Genomic DNA, 19,814 nt, shown 5'->3' with positions numbered 1-19,814 from the left:
CTCAGGCCGCCGCAGCTCCGGCGGACCCACTGTTGGAACGGAGGAACCCGCCCTCCTCCCGCGCCCAAAGTTGGAGCACTTGACCTTTGGCTGTCATAGGAGGCAGGCCGGCGGGTGCCTGGACAGCTGCGGCGCCTCGAGGGCATCTTGCCTGGGGTTCCAGGACTGTCGGCTACACTTCTGGGCTCCCGGCTTTGCTCTGGGATCCCGAGGTGTCCACATCAGGCGCATGTTAACTGAGACCTGGAGTCATGGATGTGTGCGCCCGTGTTGCCCTGTGGCTCCTCTGGGGGCTTCTCCTGCATCACGGCCAGAGCTTCAGCCATAGCCACAGCGAGAGGGCGACGGGAGCTGGCTCGGGGGCTAGTTCCGAGGAGTCCACTGCAGCAGGTAAGGCCTTGCCACGGGCTGGAGTGGGCTGGGAGCGTTGACTCAGAACGGAGGGGCAAGTTGAACCTTAGGTTTCTGCATGTGCGGATGATAGCACTGCCTGTTCTCAGCAGTGCAAGGAGTTCTTTCTGTTCAGGAGCCATGGCTAATATCTCTGTCCCTGGCAAGCAACTTTCCTCCTCCATTCTCCCCAGAATGTCTTCTGTTGGCAGTGAGAAGGGGTTGGCCCTTGGGGCACCTTGGCCTTTCAGATCAGCAAGCCAGGACCCATTCTCAGGACTACTTTTCTGGAAGAATGGCCTAAGCAGATGTTAAGTCTATTTGCTCTTGGCCAGTTTCAGCACTTGGCAGCACAGGGGAGGTTGAGGCTACTTGGGTTGGGCAGGGAAAGTCAGGGCTGGGCCAACTCTGTTGCCCTATAGCTTGGTGTTGAGGTGTGCCTTTCTGTTCCAAGAAGCGTGGGAAACTTAGTCCCTCCCTTCCCTTAGGTAATCTGCTGTCTTTTAGCTATCCCATTTGAAATATCAAGGTAGTTCGTTAGGTCGAATACTATTTACCACTAGTGAGTTAAATGGATTTTTCTTATTGTGGGTATGGTATAATTTCTGGGGCCACTTGTTGATTTATTCCATTTCTTCTGACTGATGAGGGTAGGAATTCTGTGATATTTTTGATCTGTTTTAATTTTGATCTGTTTTACTTTATGTACTCATGGAGGCTTGTTAGATACCAGGAGCCCTGGAGTTCTGTTGCAGAATGCAAAAGAAAAGAATGCTTTTAAAATTCAGTTGTTTTACACAAGGCTTAGAAGGAATTTGGTTTTCTTTCCTCGTTTCTCTCACCCTGGTACTGTGTTCTATCCAAAGCAGTGGGCTGCAGATTAGGGAGAGTTTATAGCTGAGTTTTTAATGAGATGACTGCTCAGTGATACCCACTGATAGAAGGAGGGAAAGGAAACATAGGTCATGGTGGCTGGGAAGTTTCATGGATGGTTGCAGATGCTGGCTTTGATGGTAGACCCTTTCTTGGAAAACCCTCTCTTTTAACTTCTTTGATTGGGCTGGGTGTACCTGCAGCTGAGTTCCAAGTAGGGTTGCCCTGCAAACAAGCATAGGACCTAGGCTGTTGTTTTGAAGATTGGTCTTTCTTGCAGATGAATCCTTTTCCTCCATAAGGTATCTCCTTGGCCCCGGAAATGTAGCTCAAAGCTAGGTTTTCATTGGGCTGTGAGGGGAAAGTCTAGTAGGCAGATGTAGATCAAACTGTGAAGTAGAGCCTAGGAACATCTCTGCTGTGTCAGTGACAGTCCCGCTTATAAGGCTGAAATGTCCTTTTCTCACCCTAAAATATGAGTGCCAGCGATAAAATGAATATTTTTGGAGGGCGGGAGGTGATTTATATTTTAGACATGAGCTAAAGTGATGACGTTCTGAATTTTAAGCATTAACTTTCAATCGAGAAGATTGTGCTTAAGGTAAGAGGCCTTCCAGCATCCCTCAGAACCACGAGGTGACTTGATCTTATGGGGACAGCCTCCTCATAGCATATCTCAGAGGCCTGGCTATGCTGATTATACCACTTAGGCCTCTGGTTTGGTCCTTGATTCCTCTCAGTTCAGAAATTAGTTTCTGTGGTCATAATAAAACTGAATCCCAGGGAGGGAAGTCTTAGAGAAGGACCCTAGATGCCAGGCATGATTATAGTTTGTGGGAACCTGGGGACCCCAGCACTGTTGTTCTAGGTTGTCCCTTGGGCCTATCTGGGACTTTGGCTTAGACAGGGACTCTTTTTTTTGGGGGGGGGCAAAGAGGTGGCTTATGGACTGGGCTCTGCTAAAGGATTTGGGGAGAAGCTCCTTATGCAGCCAGGAACCCTCATAGCCCTTCCAGTCTCCATGTATTCTTAGAGCGCAGGAGTTTTACTTGCTCTTAAAGCTGCCCTTTCTCTTATTATCTTTGGCATACCTGGTCAATTTATATGTTCTCTGTAGTTTATATTTTATAATTATACAGGTATTTTTTCCTATAAAAGGCTCATGATAGCCTAGTAGAATGCATGGCAGGTGGTATGAGCCCCTATTTTGTAGGTCAAGAAAGCAGGTCCTGTGCTCTCTTACAGATAGGTCTTAGATTTCTTCCATCTTCTCTGGCCCTGCCCTGTTAAAGGAGTGCTTAGGCAGGGCCAAGAGAACGTTACTTTCTTCCTGGTCATTTATTTAGGCAGGCCCTGGTAACTGAGCTGATAAGATCCACGGAGAAGGCTGTCATTTTCTCACCTGGAGAGTCTTCTGCAGAGGCCAGAGAATTGGATTTTTTTTTTTTTTTTCTCATTGGATGTATAGGTCTATCTTAAAACCCTGTTCCTGCAGTGAAGGCAGGTGTTCTGCTAAGAGGCCCTCTCATCCGACAACAGCGGAGAGTCCATTCCTGTCCCCTTCTGGCTCTTTGATTCCTGCACACCCAGCTGGGCTAAGTCATTTTCTCAGTAAAGATCTCAGTAAAGATCTGTGCCACCCTAGGGACTGCATTTCTGAAGCTGGCCTGAAACTGATGCTTAGAACCGTAGACTCTGGGCTCATTGCTTCCAGAAACTCAAAAGGTTTTCTGCAGAATGTTTGTGGGGGATCCCAGGTGAGTCAGATTGTGACTGCCAGGATGGGAGATAACTCTGATCCAGAACTATGGTGTGATTCAGTATAGCCAGAACAGGACCCTGGAGGATAGACATCCAAGCAGTGTGTGGACTACAGGCTGGGTTCTCAATCAACCCCTGATGGCCGTGGGAGGCCAGAGCCCTGTCTGCCCACCCAGCTAGTTCCTGCTGCCTCCAAGGCTATAAATGGCCTGGCCATCTTGGTGGCTATGCTAATTTTAGCTGAGGGTAGCTCCCGGAACTGGATGGGGGCCAAGGGCAGGTGGGTGGGGCTTGGCCCAGGCGAATATTGGGGCTGGGAGAGGGTCACACTAATCCTGGAGCAACTAGGACATCATCAGCTTTGACAATCACTCCTTAGCTAGGTTAATTTATTCAGCAAACTCTGAACAGTGCCAGCTCATGTGCTATTTATTTAACAGATAGTTGAGTGTCTGCTCTGTGCCACATGCTATGTTCAGTGGCAGGAATTTAAGGATGAACAGAACAGATATGTTCTCTGCCCTCAAGGAGGTTACCATCTAGTGGGGAGATAAGAAATAAATACATAAATATTTTATCATGGTGTGGTGCTATGGAAGAAAGCCTAACCAGAGCAGTGTTTTGAGAAGGGGAGGAGGACAGAGATCCAGCTCAAGGAGCAATTCAGTGCCTAGGAAGACATTAATAATGGTGCGGTAATAGCAACTAATATTTGTTAGTGCTTAGTGTGTGGCAGGCACCGTTCCAAACATTTTATTTCACTAATTCTTTTTTTTTTTTTTAAAGATTTTATTTATTTATTTGACAGAGAGAGATCACAAGTAGGCAGAGAGGCAGGCAGAGAGAGAGAGGAAGCAGGCTCCCTGCAGAGCAGAGAGCCTGATGCGGGACTCGATCCCAAGACCCTGAGATCATGACCCGAGCCAAAGGCAGCAGCCCAACCCACTGAGCCACTCGGGCGCCCCTCATTTTTTTTTTTTTTTAAGATTATTTATTTATTTATTTGACAGACAGAGATCACAAGCAGGTGGGGAGGGGGGGAGAGGGGGGTGGGGAGAGGGGGAGGTGAAGCAGGCTCCCTGCTGAGGAGAGAGCCTGATGCGGGGCTGTTCTCCATCCCAGGACCCTGGGATTTTGACCGGAGCCCAAGGCAGAGGCTTTAACCCACTGAGCCACCCAGCTACCCCTTCACTTAATTCTTACTATCATCCAGTGTGCTGGGTATTAGCCCTGTTTTATATTCAGGAAATGGAATCAGAGGTTAAGTAACTTGCCCAAGGTTATACAGCAAATAAGGAGTAGAGTTAGAATTTGAACCCAGGCAGCCTGACTCTTGCCTCCACCTCAGCCCTTAGGTTATACACTCTCACAGCTTTGTGATAAACTCTGTGATAGAGGTGTTGTATACACACACACACAAAGGCTGTGGGAAGCTCAGAGGAGCAAGTGACTAACACTGCCTGGGAGAGCTGGGGGAGGCATTTCAGTTTCCCCCATAATTTTTTCTCAGATCTTGGGAGATAGAAAGTGGTTGCCTAATTCAGAAGTTAAGAGGTGGAAACATCAGTTAGGTCAGCCCACTTATTTTTTTTTTTACAAATGAAGGAACTAACATCCAGAGAAGCATCAAATACAAGTTCTTACAGTGGGTTATTGGTCAAACTAGATGAAGACAGTCAAGTCAAGGACCCTGACTTAATTGGTTATTCAACCCACAAGTCCATAGTGAGTGTTTACTGCTTGCTTTGCGCTATGGAAGAGACTTAGGGGTACCAAAGAAGTCTAAGTCTGGGGGCAGGGGGTATGCTCTGTATTAAATATAGCATAATGCACAGGCTTAAAGAAGCATAGAACCAGGCAGTGTAGACAGCATAGGCTAAGAATTAAGAGAGCTGTTTGTGGGTTAGGGTCAGCTGAGGTGACTAGGGAGGGCTTCCTGGGAACCAGGAGGGAGTGGTGGTTTGATGTGGGGAAGGCTGGAGGAAGGGGCATTGTAGATGCCCGGGTCACCAGTGTGAGTACATGGAGTCTCACAGTTGGTGGCTGAACAATAGCTGCTTCATACTTGGCCAGCTACCTCGCATGAGAGCCTGTAGACAGGAAGATCACAGTTACATGTGATCTAGGGGCAGGGCTAAGAGCTACCATAATTTTGAAGTAGTCATAAATGTAAATACTATTTTGAGACATGTGCAAATATAATGTGGTGTGAAAATGTCATTTCTTTTGGTGACAAAATCATAGGTACTGCTATGAATACTGTGGTTTGTTGCCTATAAGATATAATGGAAAAAAACATTAACTTTCAGTAAAAGAAATTTGGAAATAAAGATGTAATTTCTTTCCCATCTAAATTCACAGGGTCCTCTGAATTCTATCCATGGGCTTCTCAGGAATATGGGGCCTTCATGTTAAGAACGCCTGTTCTCTGGCAAGGAAGGGATGAGGTCTTGTTGAGGGAAATGGTTTCCTTGGGCTCCATAGAACTTAGGTTTGAGTAAAGGGGCCCCTCATTTCCTGCTGAGTAACTTTGAGATACCGTTCGTTGCTTAATGACTTCATGGGCATGCTGTGGTATGTTTCCCTTTGTGGGAAATGATACTCCAGGAAACAGCAGCTCTGGCTGTCAGAATTCTAGGGAGAAAAGTCTGGGCTTCCAACAGAACTTTCTCTCTCTTTCTTTCTTTTCTTCTTCCTCCTCCTCCTCCTCTTCCTCCTTCTTCTTCTTTTTATTTTTTTGGTTACTGCTGATTAAAAAAATGAAATATTTAAAATATACAGCAAGGTATAAAGAATAATACATTGAATACCATGTGCCCAGGACACAGTTTAAGAAATAAAATAATAACAATACAGAGTTTTCTTTATTACCACCAGGACACTTTGTATACATTTCTGATGTAACACATAACAACATTGTATATATGTTTGCTCTCTCCCAAGTGTAAAGCCTATGGAAGAAGGGAAGATGGGTTGTACTTTATTTATCTTTGTTTTTATTGTGCCCAGCCTAAAACCTCTGTTAAAGTTTGTTGGAAAAGATGCAGTCAGGGCCTGTTTGAATGGATCACATTTTCTCTCTTCCTTTCAAACCATCTCATATCTTGGTATACATTTTGGACTTTTCCTCCACCCGTGGAGGTGCTGCTCACCCAGGGTACTTGATATTTTCATCCATGCTCAGAACTGTTTATTCTTTTTCTTTTTAAAAAAGATTTTATTTATTCATTTGAGAAACGGGGAGAGAGAGTGCAAGCTAGGGGGAAGGACAGAGGGAGAAGGAGAAGCAGGCCGCCCCGCTGAGCTGGGAGCCCATCATGGGGCTTGATCCCAGGACCCTGGGACCATGATCTGAGCTGAAGGCAGATGCTCAACTGGCTGAACTACCCAGGCATCCCTGTTTCTTCTTTTCAATCTATCGTATTTTATCCTTAACTTTGGAATTAGGTGGGACTGTTTTTATTATTATGGTCTTTTAAAGTGACACATTGGTGGCTGAGAAATTTGTGTTTTTGCTCCCATTGCTAAAAATTTGTACGACTAGAACTGTACCTCTGGGGATCCGTGTGCCAAGCCTTTGCTGTTTTTATCAGAATGTATTACCTGTTGATGTGTTCCTCACGGATCTGGCACTTAGAGCCTTTAGCCTCAGTGGTCTGGTGATAGCTATGTTGACAGGTGTTTGAATAGACTAGTTATTATCACCAAGAGTCTTGTAGAGTCTATAATCTTAAGAACCATGCTGTGCCTGTGGAGTTATCTGTGTCTGTGCTTGCCTTCCTCAGTATACCGTAAACCCCTCGGAGGGTAGGACACCAAGCTCCTAGCAAAGGCTTGGCATGTAATATACTTTGTACATAATGAAGTTTGTAAAACTACACTGAAGGGAATTTATTTTCTGCTTCTGATTCTCCGGTAGTTTACTAAGCATTTGGTTAGAAGTTGAAAAAATTTTCCTTGGAGAGGATTAGGTAATGTTGAACAAAGAAGCTTCACTTAGAAAGTTCGCTGTTGGGGTGGCTGGGTGGCTCAGTGGGTTAAAGCCTCTCTGCCTTTGGCTCGGGTCATAATCCCAGACTCCTGGGATTGAGCCCCACATTGGGCTCTCTGCTCAGCGGGGAGCCTGCTTCATCCTCTCTCTCTGCCTGCCTCCCTGCCTACTTGTGATCTCTGTCTGTCAAATAAATAAATAAAATCTCTCAACCCTAGCTTTTGTGGGTCTGAAAAACCTCAGTTAGAATCCAAGTGTCTGCTTGTGGTAGCACCTCTCTAAAGGTAGTTGCTTCTCTTAACCTCCTACAGTTCTATGGTTTAACTTGAGGTATACCCATCAAACACCTATAGATTCTGGGTATAGCCGAGCAAGGCTTTTATTCAAGGCTTACTCTAGGCTGTAGGGAAGCTATTGATAATGTCTGGGTGCTTGTATTTGACCTTATCCCCCCCCCCCCATGCCCCCTTCCTTTTAATGGGTGTAACCACTTCCCTAGCCCCACCTGCAGGCTTGAAATGGCTGACCGGAATGGCCTGGTCCCTGCTTGTAATGGTGCATAACAAATTATCCCCAAACGCAGAGGCTTAAAATAGTAAACACTTATTATCTCACAGTTTCTTTGGGTTATGAATCTGGGTGCTTTCTTAGCTGGGTGCCTCTGGCTCAGGTCTCTCATGACGTTGCATCAAACTGTTGGGTTGGGGCTAAGGGCTTGATGGGGGGTGGCACATCTGCAAGTTAATTTATATGGTTGTTGGCAGGCCTTGGTCCCTTACCACATGGGACTCTTCATTGGGTTGCTTCATGACACGGTAGCTGGCTTCCCTCAGGACAAGTGAGCCAAGAGGGAGTACCCAAGCGACAGTCTTTTTATTGCCTAATCTCGCAACCGATATGCCACAACTTCTGCTGTATTCTCTTTGTTAGAAGCAAATCAGTAAGTCTGGCCCGTACTCAAGGTGAAGGGCTTACACAAGCGAGTGAATAACAGCAGGGTGGGGATCACTGGGGGCAATGGTATCACCGTAAGACCATGATACATTTACCCTGCCTGTGGTAAAAAAAAGATGCCTATGGTATCACCCTAGGGCCATGATCTTGGGAACAATGGCTTTTAGGAGCTATGCCCTCTTAGCTTTTCTTAAACTTCTTTTACTTGCCTCCTAGAGTTTTGTGGAGTCTCTCTGTACTCCCTTTGGTATTGTGTCCTCTTGGTTCATGCACGACTTCATTGCTTTGACATGTACAGTTGGCATGGCCCCTCCCTCTATATTCTTCCTGTATCTTAGGCCCAATCCTAAAGTAGCTTTTTATCCTAGTTTCTAGCCTTGTCTTGCAACTCCTCATTTTGGTACCTTCAGTTCTGAAGCCCATTGTACATCTACTGACCTTGGAGACTTTACCATGCCAGCTTGGCCTCAAAGACTTATAAATGGCATTGACTTGGAACTTACATACGGACAGACGAAAAACTTACTATGACCTTTTAGGTCATGGTGTTGGGTGCTAGGACTTAACATCTTAGTATGTCAAAGCTGAAGGGCTTTTAAGGACCATCTCTCCTGTTTTCCACGTGAGAGTAACGAAACTTGCCCAATGTCTTAGCCTGGGCTAGAATCTAATTTTGTCTGATTCTTATTCATATGCTATTTCTACTCTGTGCTAGAGCCCCTCTGCCCTAACACAGCCAGTGTGGATTGTTAGGGGGTCTGAGACCTATACAGAGGAGAACTAGAAAGCAGTTTGCAATATTGTATCATGTTCACAGAAACTGGGCTGGGCAGAATTGGGAGTATACAAAGCCAGCGCCAAGCACTGTTTCTAAGGAGTTTCCCGCACAGCTAGAGAGCTTTCATATAAGGCCCAGGAAAGGGAGCCCAGGAGGATCTGTGGCAAAGGGTGTCTAATAACTGTCTGCAGTCTGTACCACTCCCTTGGGATTTCAGTTCAGGGTGAGGAGGGATCTCTGTCTCTTGGGACGTGAGGAGCAGGCTTCCCGAAGGAGGAGCATCCAGCCACTGCGCTGCGTGTCTCAGTGGTGTTTGGCTCAGCCACTTGCATTATGTACGGACTTGGGGCCTCCCCAGGCAGGGTAAATGTGTCTAGAGCTTTGTGGGACACCTGGAAAGTGCCAAGGGGAAGCTCTTGGGCCCTGAGAATTTGACAAAGCCTCACCTTTGTTGGCATAACTTGCTGGGGCAAGGGGACCTGCAGAGGGATGACTGCAGCCCTGTCACGTTTGTTGGAGTGGAGCAGGTTTATTTCATGAGAGACCATGCGCAGAAAAACTGAAATGATTCAGCAGCCCTGTACTTTAGTCTTCTGCTGGGGAGCTTGGGGTAAAGATGGTGCAGCCTCTAAAATCCCTTGGTGGGTGGTAGTTTCCTTCTCCACTCAGGCTTCTTGTCCCAGACCACTTGACCTTCTTCATCTGCCTCTGTTCCTCTCTCTGGGCCTTGGCCCAGCCACTCTATTTTCTTTATCCTGGTCTGCAGAACCTCACCGTGTTTCTCTTTTACCTTTACTTATGTCATTGTACTCTCCTCCCAGAATGCCCCCCTCTCCTCCTTTCTTCCTACCTAACCTCTCAGTCCTCTGGGAAGTGTTCCCTGACAATACTAGCCACGAGTTCCCTCTCTCTCCCATCAAGCTCTTGGGGCGCTTGGGGTCTCTACTACTCTGGGCACTTCACACCCTGCTCAAGCCTCTTGAAGCAAGAGATAAGCCTGCTTTAGAATCAAGAGCACTGGCTGAAGTTCTTACTGGCTGTAGGACCCAAACTACAGGGTTCTCACTTGAAAAATGGGGTTAAAAGAGAGTTAATTTATATGAAAGTGTTATATAGATTTTAAAGCCACTTTTTTTAGTTTTGTGATATCTGATAAATATCAGATAGTTTTCTGATTTTTTTTTTTCGTTTGTTTCATGTTGCATCTTTTCCTCTGTCTTGAAGACAAGAGCCATGTCTGATTTGTTGGCCGTAGTATGTATCTTTAGGATCTCTCACCGTGCTGGTCAGAGACTGTGTGCTCAGTAGGTTGCTGGTGGATAGCAACGAGTGCATCCTTGGATTGAGTAGGCACGGAGGGAGAATGCTGGATAATGTGATATCAGTTCCAATGAAAAGCTTAGACAGAGAGCTCTGAGAGTAGGGGTAGAATTCACGGGGTGGGTTTTCTGAGGATTTTTTTGTCCCTAGTATTTTATCCTTATTTGTGGAGGACATACTGAAGCTGTGCTTGACAACAGTTATTAGTTACACTGGGGAATGGTTTGGCCCTGAATTCTGGCTAACAGGGTTTTTTTTTTTTTTTTTTTTTTTTTTTTTTTTAATAAAAAATTTAAAGGTTTTGTTTATTTATTTGTCAGAAAGAGAGAGAGAGAGCACACACACAACACAGGCAGGGGGAGTGGCAAGAAGTAGACTCCCTGCTAAGCAAGGAGCCTGAAGCGCTACGGCGACCGGATCCCAAGACCCTGGGATCACAACCCCAGCCAAAGGCCGATGCTTAACCGGCTAAGCCACCCAGGCGTCCCTGGCTAGCAGGTTTTGTTTGCCACAGCAACGGCTACCTGAGCAGGTGGCTGCAGCAGGGCTGTGCTCGGAGAGGGCCGACATGAGTTTTGTGGACAGGCCTGCCTTGGGTCCTGCTGTTCCTGTCTTTGGTTCCATGGTCCACATGGGTGTACCTCAGGTCATACTTGAGGCAGCCAAATGAACAGAATACACTTTAACTGCTTTTCTTAGCCTGGGTTGTGAGATGGAGGGGGGAGCCTTCTTTTCTGCTGGCTTTTAAAACTTTATCACTGATTCTGGAACTCCCCGGACCTCAGAGAACTCCAGCCTGTGCAGACATCACAGTAGCTTTCCTCCCGGGCACTTTCCTCCAGGGAGACTTGGTGGAGGAGGCAAAAGTTTAAGAGAGTCAGCTGCGCTGCCAGCATGGCCCAGCGAGGACAGATCCATCCCTTTCCTCTGTTGGCCACATTCTACGGAGCTCCTGGCTGCCTAATGTGCAATTCTGGCTTAGGTAATGACCAGAAATCTCACTGGCAGGTCGGCAGGCAGGCTTCCAAATCTCATGTGCTTCTAATTCTCTCCAGGGTGATTCAGTAGCTCTGCTCCCGTTCGGCCTCTCTGGGTTATCTCAGGCCTCTCAGGAAGCTCTCAGAACTCTCATCACTACTGTGTATGTTAAAACAAATGTGTCCATGTTTGCCAAGTTCCCAGAGCCAGCATCTAAAACGTAGTGGCCAGGGGAGACGGCTGCCGCATATAATACATGCCCAGGTTAGAAAGTAGGGGGTGTGTGTGTGTATTTGCACGCCTGTGTGTTGCGGGATTGCCAAACTCCAAAAGACCTTGTTTCACGTAATTTATGCTGATGAGGGCAAAGTTCACTGAAACTCACCCTTCCTATCGCCAAAGAGATAAATATGTAATTAAGACAATTCAAATAAGTTGATGATAAGAATGATAGTAGCTACTATTCACTGAGAACCTATTATGTTCTAGGCACTGGGGTAGGTGCTTTACATCTGTATAACAATACAACAGTATTTTTCTCATTCTGTAGATGAAGAAACTGTGACTCTGAGATTTAAGTGATTTTCTCAAGGTTATTAAGCCAGGATTTGAATTTAGATTTATCTGACCCAAAGGCCAGTAATGTTTCTATTTTAGTTTAATAACTTGTGGGGAGAGAAATAAACAGCTGTTTGAAGTTAGGTAGAGATATGCATTTGGATTTAAAAGTGTACAGCTTATCAGGCTGATGGTGGCATTGGTTTCTTCCTTAAGTGGCTTGGAAGAAATGGGATTAGGAATTTGGTGTGGGGGAGGGAATGAAAAGGGTGTATTTCACTTATAAATTCTGAATGGGACTATCACAGTGGTGAAGTATATAGCTACAGAGTGGTGTGTGTTCAGTTGGTGTCTTCCCAGAACTAGCATTATTGTTGAACTCTTTTGGATATAAACTTTGGGATAGAGTCTGTATCTTCATAGTTGTTCTTTACTTCTTCAGTCAACATTTAAGTGTATGTCACATGTTATATGACAGTTCCTACCCAGTAGAAGTACTGTGTATAATAGGGGAGTATAAGATGTGCACTGATTTTTTTCTTTATTATAATAAGAGCCGCTGTTTATTGAGAACCTACTCTATCCTAGGACTGGGCTATTTACTTTCACATACATGATCTTGTATAATCCTCACAATGGGTCTCCCATTTTTTTTTAAAGATTTTATTTATTTATTTGAGAGAGAGCGAGAGAGAGTGAGAGAGAGCATGAGAGGGGAGAAGTTCAGAGGGAGAAGCAGACACCCCACAGAGCTGGGGGCCCAATGTGGGACTCAATCCTGGGACTGCAGGATCATGACCCGAGCCAAAGGCAGTTGCTTAACCAACTGAGCCACCCGTGTGCCCCTGGGTCTCCCATTTTATAGTTTATTGTGCAAGGTAATCTAGGTGCAGTGCCTTATGAATAATACTGATAGTCCTTTTGGAAAATGAGATCAGGGAAGCTTTGTGGAAGAGGTGGTAGCTTAGTGGCTCTTCGGGTACTTCAGGCAGAAATATAAGATATGTTGAGGCCAGCATTCCAGCCAGAGGAAATGTCATGAGTGAAGGCATGGAGTGGAAAAAAGTAGTCTCTAGGGGACATTAGTTAGTTCAGATTGGCTGGAGAAGAGCATCTATGAGGGAGCATACTATAAAATAAGGCATGAAAGATTGAGGAAAGATCAGGGAAGACCTCAATGCCAGGCTAAAGAATTTAGACATGACTTTTTAGGCAGAAAGTCATTCTTGCAGGTTTTGACCAAGGAAGGGACATGACCTGAGTTTTGCTTTGGGGAGCTTAGTCTCAGAGTGTATATACAATGCTTTCGTGGCCATGAGGTTGGAGGCAGGGAGCCCAGGTAGGAGGCTTTGTGGAGATGAGGGTCTGCATTGTGGATGTAGAATCAGTAGGACTTATGATTTAAGGGTAGGAGGGAAAGAAAGAGAAGAGTCAGAGGTACACCCATGTTTTTAGTGTAGGTAGTGAGGAGTCTGGTGGTGCCATTAATAGAAAATATGACAGTTAGAAGGAGGGTCATTGGGGTGCTTGGGTGGCTCAGTAGGTTGAGCATCTGCCCTTGGCTCAAGTCATGTTGCCAAGGTCCTGGGATCTAGTTCTGCATCAGGTTCCCTGCTCGGCGAGGAGCCTACTTCTCCCTCTGCTAGGTGTTCCCCCTGCTTGTGCATGCTCTCTCTCTCTCTGTCAAATAAATAATTTTTTTTTTTTTTTTTTAAAAGAAGGAGATGGGCGCTTGGGTGGCTCAGTGGGTTAAGCCGCTGCCTTTGGCTTGGGTCATGATCTCAGGATCATGGGATCCTGGGATCGAGTCCCGCATCGGGCTCTCTGCTCAGCAGGGGGCCTGCTTCCCTCTCTCTCTGCCTGCCTCTCTGCCTACTTGTGATCTCTCTCTGTCAAATAAATAAATAAAATCTTTAAGAAAAAAAAATAAAAGAAGGAGGGTCAGTGCTAGGAGGTGATGCATGGAGGGGTAGTTGACTTTATTTGAAGTGTCAGGCAAGGGGCTATACTTCACAGTACTCTAGAAACCAAAGACTGCTCTACACACTTATTTCAGATCTCACTATTTTATGGATGAGCTTTCTGGTGCCTAAAGAAATGAATTGATTTGCCTAAGGTCATACAATAACTGCTTTGTGGATTCCAAGTCGAGAATCCAAGTTTCTTGTTTTTTAGCTGTTAAGCTTTCTAACAAAGTTGGGCCTTCACTGTAGGAAAATCAGAGTCTTGGAGATGAAAAAACTTGGGTTCAACTCCAGGCTTTGCCATTTTCTGTTTATAAAATCTTAAACAGGCTCCCTTTTCTCCTAGAGCCTTAGTCTCCAAATTTGCAAAAAAACCCCTCAAAAAACCCAAACAAACAAACAAACAAACAAACTCTACCTTATGAAGGTAATAGAAGATAATATCCTTTGTAAAACTCTCTCTCTTTTTTTTTTTTTTTAAGATTTATTTATTTATTTGACAGAGAGAGAGATCACAAGCAGGCAGGGAGGCAGGCAGAGAGAGGAGGAAACAGGCTCCCTGCTGAGCAGAGAGCCCGATGCAGGGCCGGATCCCAGGATGCTGGGATCATGACCTGAGCCGAAGGCAGAGGCCCTAACCCACTGAGCCACCCAGGCGCTCCCCTTTGTAAAACTCTTAAGTGCTGTGTGTGAGGGTGTTATTCCAGGATTATGGCTTGAGGTAGAGCCCATATAAATAGTGAGTATTTTGGCCAAATATGAGCCGACTTAACCTTATAGTTTTTCATGGGAGGTCTTCTTTCACTTTAGGCTGTCCTAGACTACTCATCTGCATTTGGGGCTCTCTGGGGATGTTCCAAGTTTTCCATAGTTACACATCTCTACTTTTCTAGTGGGAAATGGAGTTTCTGAAAGAACATTAAGCAATCTTATCCTATTAGCTGTTCTTGGCCTGAGAGATGAGTACTGTCCCCTCCCCTCAGGGTCTTCCACCAACTTTCTGCAGGCTCAAGGCGTTGGGGCAGAGTGATAGCTGAATTTGAGGCTATGCTTTGGGGGAGCCTCCTGCTAGATGAGGTGAGCCCTGGCTTGGAGTCCCCTTGAGGTCATCTCTTCAGCTTAGTACACCTGTTCCTGAGTCCTCTTGAGAAGTGGGAGTAGGCTGCTTGTGTTGTTGTTAGGTCTGTGGTTACACAGCTGCTGGTCACTGAAGCAGGCCTAAAAGTGGCCATCTTGTCTGATGTCTTGTCACATCCCTCTGAGAGAGTGGAGGGGAATGGCAAGATTTTCTAATAAAATAGCTGCTTCTTGTTTTGTTGCTTTTGTCTTAAAGCATTTTCTTTTCGCTTACTTCTCTTGAGCCTTTATTTCTTTTGTCCCCCTTTTCCTGGCTTGGTTTTCTTGAGTCTTCACAGTTTTCTTATGGGATAGGTACTTTAGTAAAAAAGAACACTAGACTAGGAATTGAGTAGACATAGCTAACGTGGGTGGTGATACTCTTGACCTTTCTTTTTTTTTTAAGATTTTTATTTTATTTTATTTATTTGACAGAGAGAAATCACAAGTAGATGGAGAGGCAGGCAGAGAGAGAGGGGGAAGCAGGCTCCCTGCTGAGCAGAGAGCCCGATGCGGGACTTGATCCCAGGACCCTGAGATCATGACCTGAGCCGAAGGCAGCGGCTTAACCCACTGAGCCACCCAGGCGCCCCACGCTTGACCTTTCTGAGCCCCTGTTTCCCCCATTCCAGGTATTTTGGGGATGATAGAACTTACAGGGTTGATGTGTACAGATCTTATGAAATAATGTGACAGGTGTTTAGTTTTATACATATAGAAGTAATTTATTATTAGTTATCCTTTGAATTTTCTGGTCCTCTATCTAATTCCCTGGTTCATCCCTTCTCCTTACTACCCCCTGTCCCCTGGGTTCTCACTTTTCCTTACAACCTTACTTTTTCACTTTCAATGACAACAGGACAAGGGAAGGGAGAGGCAAGGGAGAGGGCCTGAGCCTGTGGGAAATACAGAGATTGTTGGCTTTCGAGTGTGGTATCTTATCATTAACTTGAGCAAGACGCTTTACCCCTTCCTGCCTCAATTTTCGTATTTGCCTGTTGGTTTACCATGTAGCACTATTCTTTTGAATTTTGAAGTTATTTCCATTTTGGAGAATCTCCCTTTAAAATATAAGTGTGACTGGGGCGAGATTACCCCAGAACTGAGAATCAAAACTAGCCTTTGCTAGCTTTTCGGGTGTGGATCAGCTAGGGTATAGCCACTGGGAAAATGAGTCACAGTAGGACACCAGGGTGGAGGAATGGAGCCTGGCAAAGCAAGGCTTAGTTTACTGATGCTGGAAGGGTGTCAGGGCCTCAGGGCATACTTGATACTGCCTCTCTCGCAGCCCACACCCAACTGCTCTTCCTGTACTCAGCCAGGAGTTAGAGCTTGGTCAGGCCTGATTGCCTCAAGAATTCAGTGATGAAAATTAGGGCACTTGAGCAGATCTAATTGGCTGAACCGTGTGAAGGGCAGAGTCTTTCCCTGGGGGCTCCTTTTAATCTCCTGTGGTTATAGACTTTTAAGGTTGGACTAATTAAAATGTTGGCAGCTGGACTCAATATCTTTCTTACTGGGTCCGGCTCCAGCCTCCTGTAGTACCAGAAGTTGGCACAGAACTGTGTTTGCGGGGAGCTGAGGAGTGGGTTTCCATCTCCTCATCTAACTAAATGCACAGTGATGTGGTATTTGCCCAGAATGGGTTGCCATGGTGAAGAGAGAGAGAGCCTGGGACCTTGATCTGGAGATGCCTGGATTTGCTACTCTCTATAAACTCCTGAGATGCCTTCAGGTTGAGTCTCTGTTCTATTAACCTCCGAAGGGCTTTATTCTGTTAGCTGGAAAGTAATTTCCCTTGTTTTGGGGCACTCCCCCTGATGTGTGTTCCTGTTCTAACCAGAAGAAGGGAGAAGGAAAGGATGTTTATTAGTTCCTACCATGGTCTAGGTTGGGGCTAGTGTTTTTCACTAGCTGTCTTTGGAGATATGTATTATGCCCATTTTACAGATGAGGAAATACTCGCGAAAGGAAAGTAATTTGCCTGATTGTCATTGTAGCCTGTTAACAACTGAACCAGAATTCAAATACGGGTCTCTCCCAGATCCTCTTGTTACCTTCGTAAAGTAGCACAAATGATTTCACATCCAACTGGACTTCCATGCTGAGCTAATTTCTTACCTCCAGAAAGTCATCTTCAGTTTCTGCAGGCAAAATTATTTTCTTGACTTGAATTACCAGAGCCTTCTGCCCATGTCTAATCTGGCTGCTATTCATGAGGCATGGATCTGCAGCCCCCTCCCCCAGCCCCCTTCCTACTTGACGACTACCGCTCCTGCAAGGGGTGGCACTCATGATGGGTGTTTTGTTTTTGTTTTTTTAAAGATTTTATTTATTTATTTGACAGAGAGAGAGAGAGAGAGCACAAGTAAGCAGAGCAGCAGGCAGAGGGAGAGAGAACTCTGCTGAACAGGGAGCCTGATGTGGAGCTCGATCCCAGGACCCTGAAAACATGACCTGAGCCTAAAGCAGCCGCTTAATCAACTGAGCCACCCAGGTGCCCCTCAGGATGTGTTTGTTAAAGATCCGAATGAAGTTGTAATAATGTTAGAATTTCAGGCATCGTGATGCACTGGTTAAGGGAAGGGTGTTGGGCAGTCCTGGCTGGCTCTCTGAATCAAGCCAAGCCTGGGTCTTCTTGATTTGCTCAGAGCATGCTGTGTTATACCAGAGGCAATAGGGCCTTTTATGTAGGATGCCTTTTGGGTTCCTGGGGAGCAGGCCTCTGTTCCTCTAGGTCCTTTTCTTTGGCATCTGGCTTTAGAGTTTCTTTCTTTCTTGAAGTTTCCTTATAATTAGTAAAGTTAGGACAATGCAGATGAATGGTGGTGGCAGAGCCCTCTGTCTGGCCTTGGTTGCTGGAATATACCTGTTGACCGTGGGGAGGTGGATGTGAGGGATGGAGGTATGGGGTTGGGTTACTTTTGAAAGAACGTGCTGAGTTATTAATCTGTAATTGAAGCTTATACTTTCTGCAATCTTTACCTAACCGTCTGTGTCACTTCAGAAGCTAAAGTCTTTCCAGAAGAAGGCAAGTCTGTGAAGGGATTTTCACAAGTTGAATTATCTTTCTCACTGACTTGAAAAAGTTATAAAAGTATTTTCAGGGCCTTTTCTACACATATAGCATATATGCTTAGTGTTACACATCAAAATTTCTTTTGGGAATAAATGGCAAATTAGAACATAAAAAAATACAGTTAAAACACCTTTAATGGGAAAAGTAACTAAATATTACTAACAAAGTAAATACCACAATAGGATGAAATTCAATGGTGGTTTTTGTTTATTTGCCCTGTTTTGATGCTGTGGGAAACTGAAAAGCTTATTCAGACAGAGTGGTCTAGAGAGTGGTGTGCTACTCTTTTGGGTTCCCTCGTATTGAGAATAGATGATGAGATATTCTTAGGAGAAGGGGAGGAGAATGCATTCAGGACCGGGGGGAACTGTGCTTTAGCTCAGATGCAGTACTCAATTGTGTAGAAGGGCACAAGAAACTCATAACTAAACTTTCTCGTCTCTGTTTCTGTTCTAAATGGGCATAACACCTACCTTGTTAAATTTTATGAGGACTAAAGAAGATAACGTATGGAAAGTGTTTTGTAAACTCTGAAGTCTGCTGGCATCTTGCTCATTGGCTGGAGCCATTTTGTCAGTACTACAAGGAAGCTTTTGCTTTAAGGTTCAGCTTGCCATAGGTGGGAAGAGGGATGCAGACTTGATGAGTACAAGTTGAATGCTGTCTGGGAAGCCTCTGAGAGGAATTCTTGTGAGGTGAGGGAAAGGACTGGATTCAGTCCTTCCATACGTACTTGTCGAGTCCTGCCTGCAAGCGGAGGAAGAAATGCGTGGATCTGCCTATTAGATGTGTGGTGTGCTGTATGTGGAGACAGCTGTGTTTGCGAAGGAACGCTCCGTAATGACAGAGCTTTCGCATGCCTTACACACTGCTCTATATTCACCCAAGGTTAGTGCTTGGCACAGAGTAGTCTCTCAATAAATAATTGTTGAAAGAAAAGTTTTTAGAATCAGGCCGACTAGGCTCAGATTTGGGGTCTGTCCTTACCAGCCCCTTCTTTGAGCAAGTTGCCTCATCTTTCTGGGGCTCTGTTTCTTAATTTATAGAAGGGGACTAGCAGAAATCCCTGGGTGGCTCAGTCATTAAGCGTCTGCTGTCAGCTCAGGTCATGATCGCAGGGTGCTATGATGGAGTCCTGCATTGGGCTCTCTGCTCAGCAGGAAGCCTGCTTCTCTCTCCCCTGCTCGTGTTCTCTCTCTCTCTTTTTGACAAATAAATAAAATATTTTCTTTTAAAGATTTTATTTATTTATTTGACAGAAAGACAGATTGCAAGTAGGCAGAGAGGCAGGCAGAGAGAGAGAGAGGAGGAAGCAGGCTCTCTGCTCAGGACCCTGGGATCGTGAACTGAGCTGAGGGCAGAGGCTTTAACCCACTGAGCCACCGAGGCACCCCGACAAATAAATAAAATCTGAATAAATAAATAAACAAATAAAATGGGATTAGCTATCATACAGGATCATTGGGAGGATTAAAAACATTTAAAAGTTGGGGGCGCCTAGGGACGCCTGGGTGGCTCAGTTGGTTAAGCAGCTGCCTTCGGCTCAGGTCATGATCCCAGCGTCCTGGGATCGAGTCCCACATCGGGCTCCTTGCTCAGCGGGGAGCCTGCTTCTCCCTCTGCCTCTGTCTTCCATTCTGTCTGCCTGTGCTCGCTCTCTCCCTCTCTCTCTGATAAATAAATAAAATCTTTTTTTTTTTTTTTTTTAAAAAAAAATCTTTAAAAATAAATAAATAAATAAATAAAAAATAAATAAAATCTTTAAAAAAAAAAATAAAAGTTGGGGGCGCCTGGGTGGCTCTGTCCGTTGAGCTTCTGACTCTTGATTTCCACTTGGGTCATGATCTCAGGTTCCTGGGATCAAGCCCCCTCTTTGTAAGCTCTGTTCTCAGCAGGGAGTCTGCTTGAGGATTTTCTCAATTCTCCCTCTCTGTACCACCCCCTTGCCCCTGTCTCAAATAAATAAATGAGTCTTTAAAAATTTTTTTATAAGTTTAACAACTTTTGTAGGAGTCCTAGTAAGAGTGTTCTATGAAAGATCATTTTCCTTTT

General features: G+C 45.3%; 1 protein-coding gene across 5 annotated transcripts in view; it reads left to right on the top strand.

Moving 5' to 3' along the window:
- Positions 1–241: 241 nt before the first annotated feature.
- Positions 242–19,814, top strand: part of STIM1 (stromal interaction molecule 1) — a 190,912-nt gene continuing 171,339 nt past the window's right edge. For all 5 annotated transcript variants that reach the window (XM_004768191.3, XM_004768190.3, XM_013064305.2 and 2 more), the window contains exon 1: positions 242–390. In XM_004768191.3, coding sequence (XP_004768248.1) covers positions 252–390 — 139 coding nt within the window. In that variant the 5' untranslated portion in view covers positions 242–251. The remainder of the gene's footprint in view (positions 391–19,814) is intronic.

Source organism: Mustela putorius, unplaced genomic scaffold (genome assembly GCF_011764305.1).
Source record: "Mustela putorius furo isolate JIRA1106 unplaced genomic scaffold, ASM1176430v1.1 tig00003987_pilon_pilon_pilon, whole genome shotgun sequence".
In the NCBI taxonomy this organism is placed as follows: Eukaryota; Metazoa; Chordata; class Mammalia; order Carnivora; family Mustelidae; genus Mustela; species Mustela putorius.
This window is presented reverse-complemented; position numbering and strand designations above follow the sequence as displayed.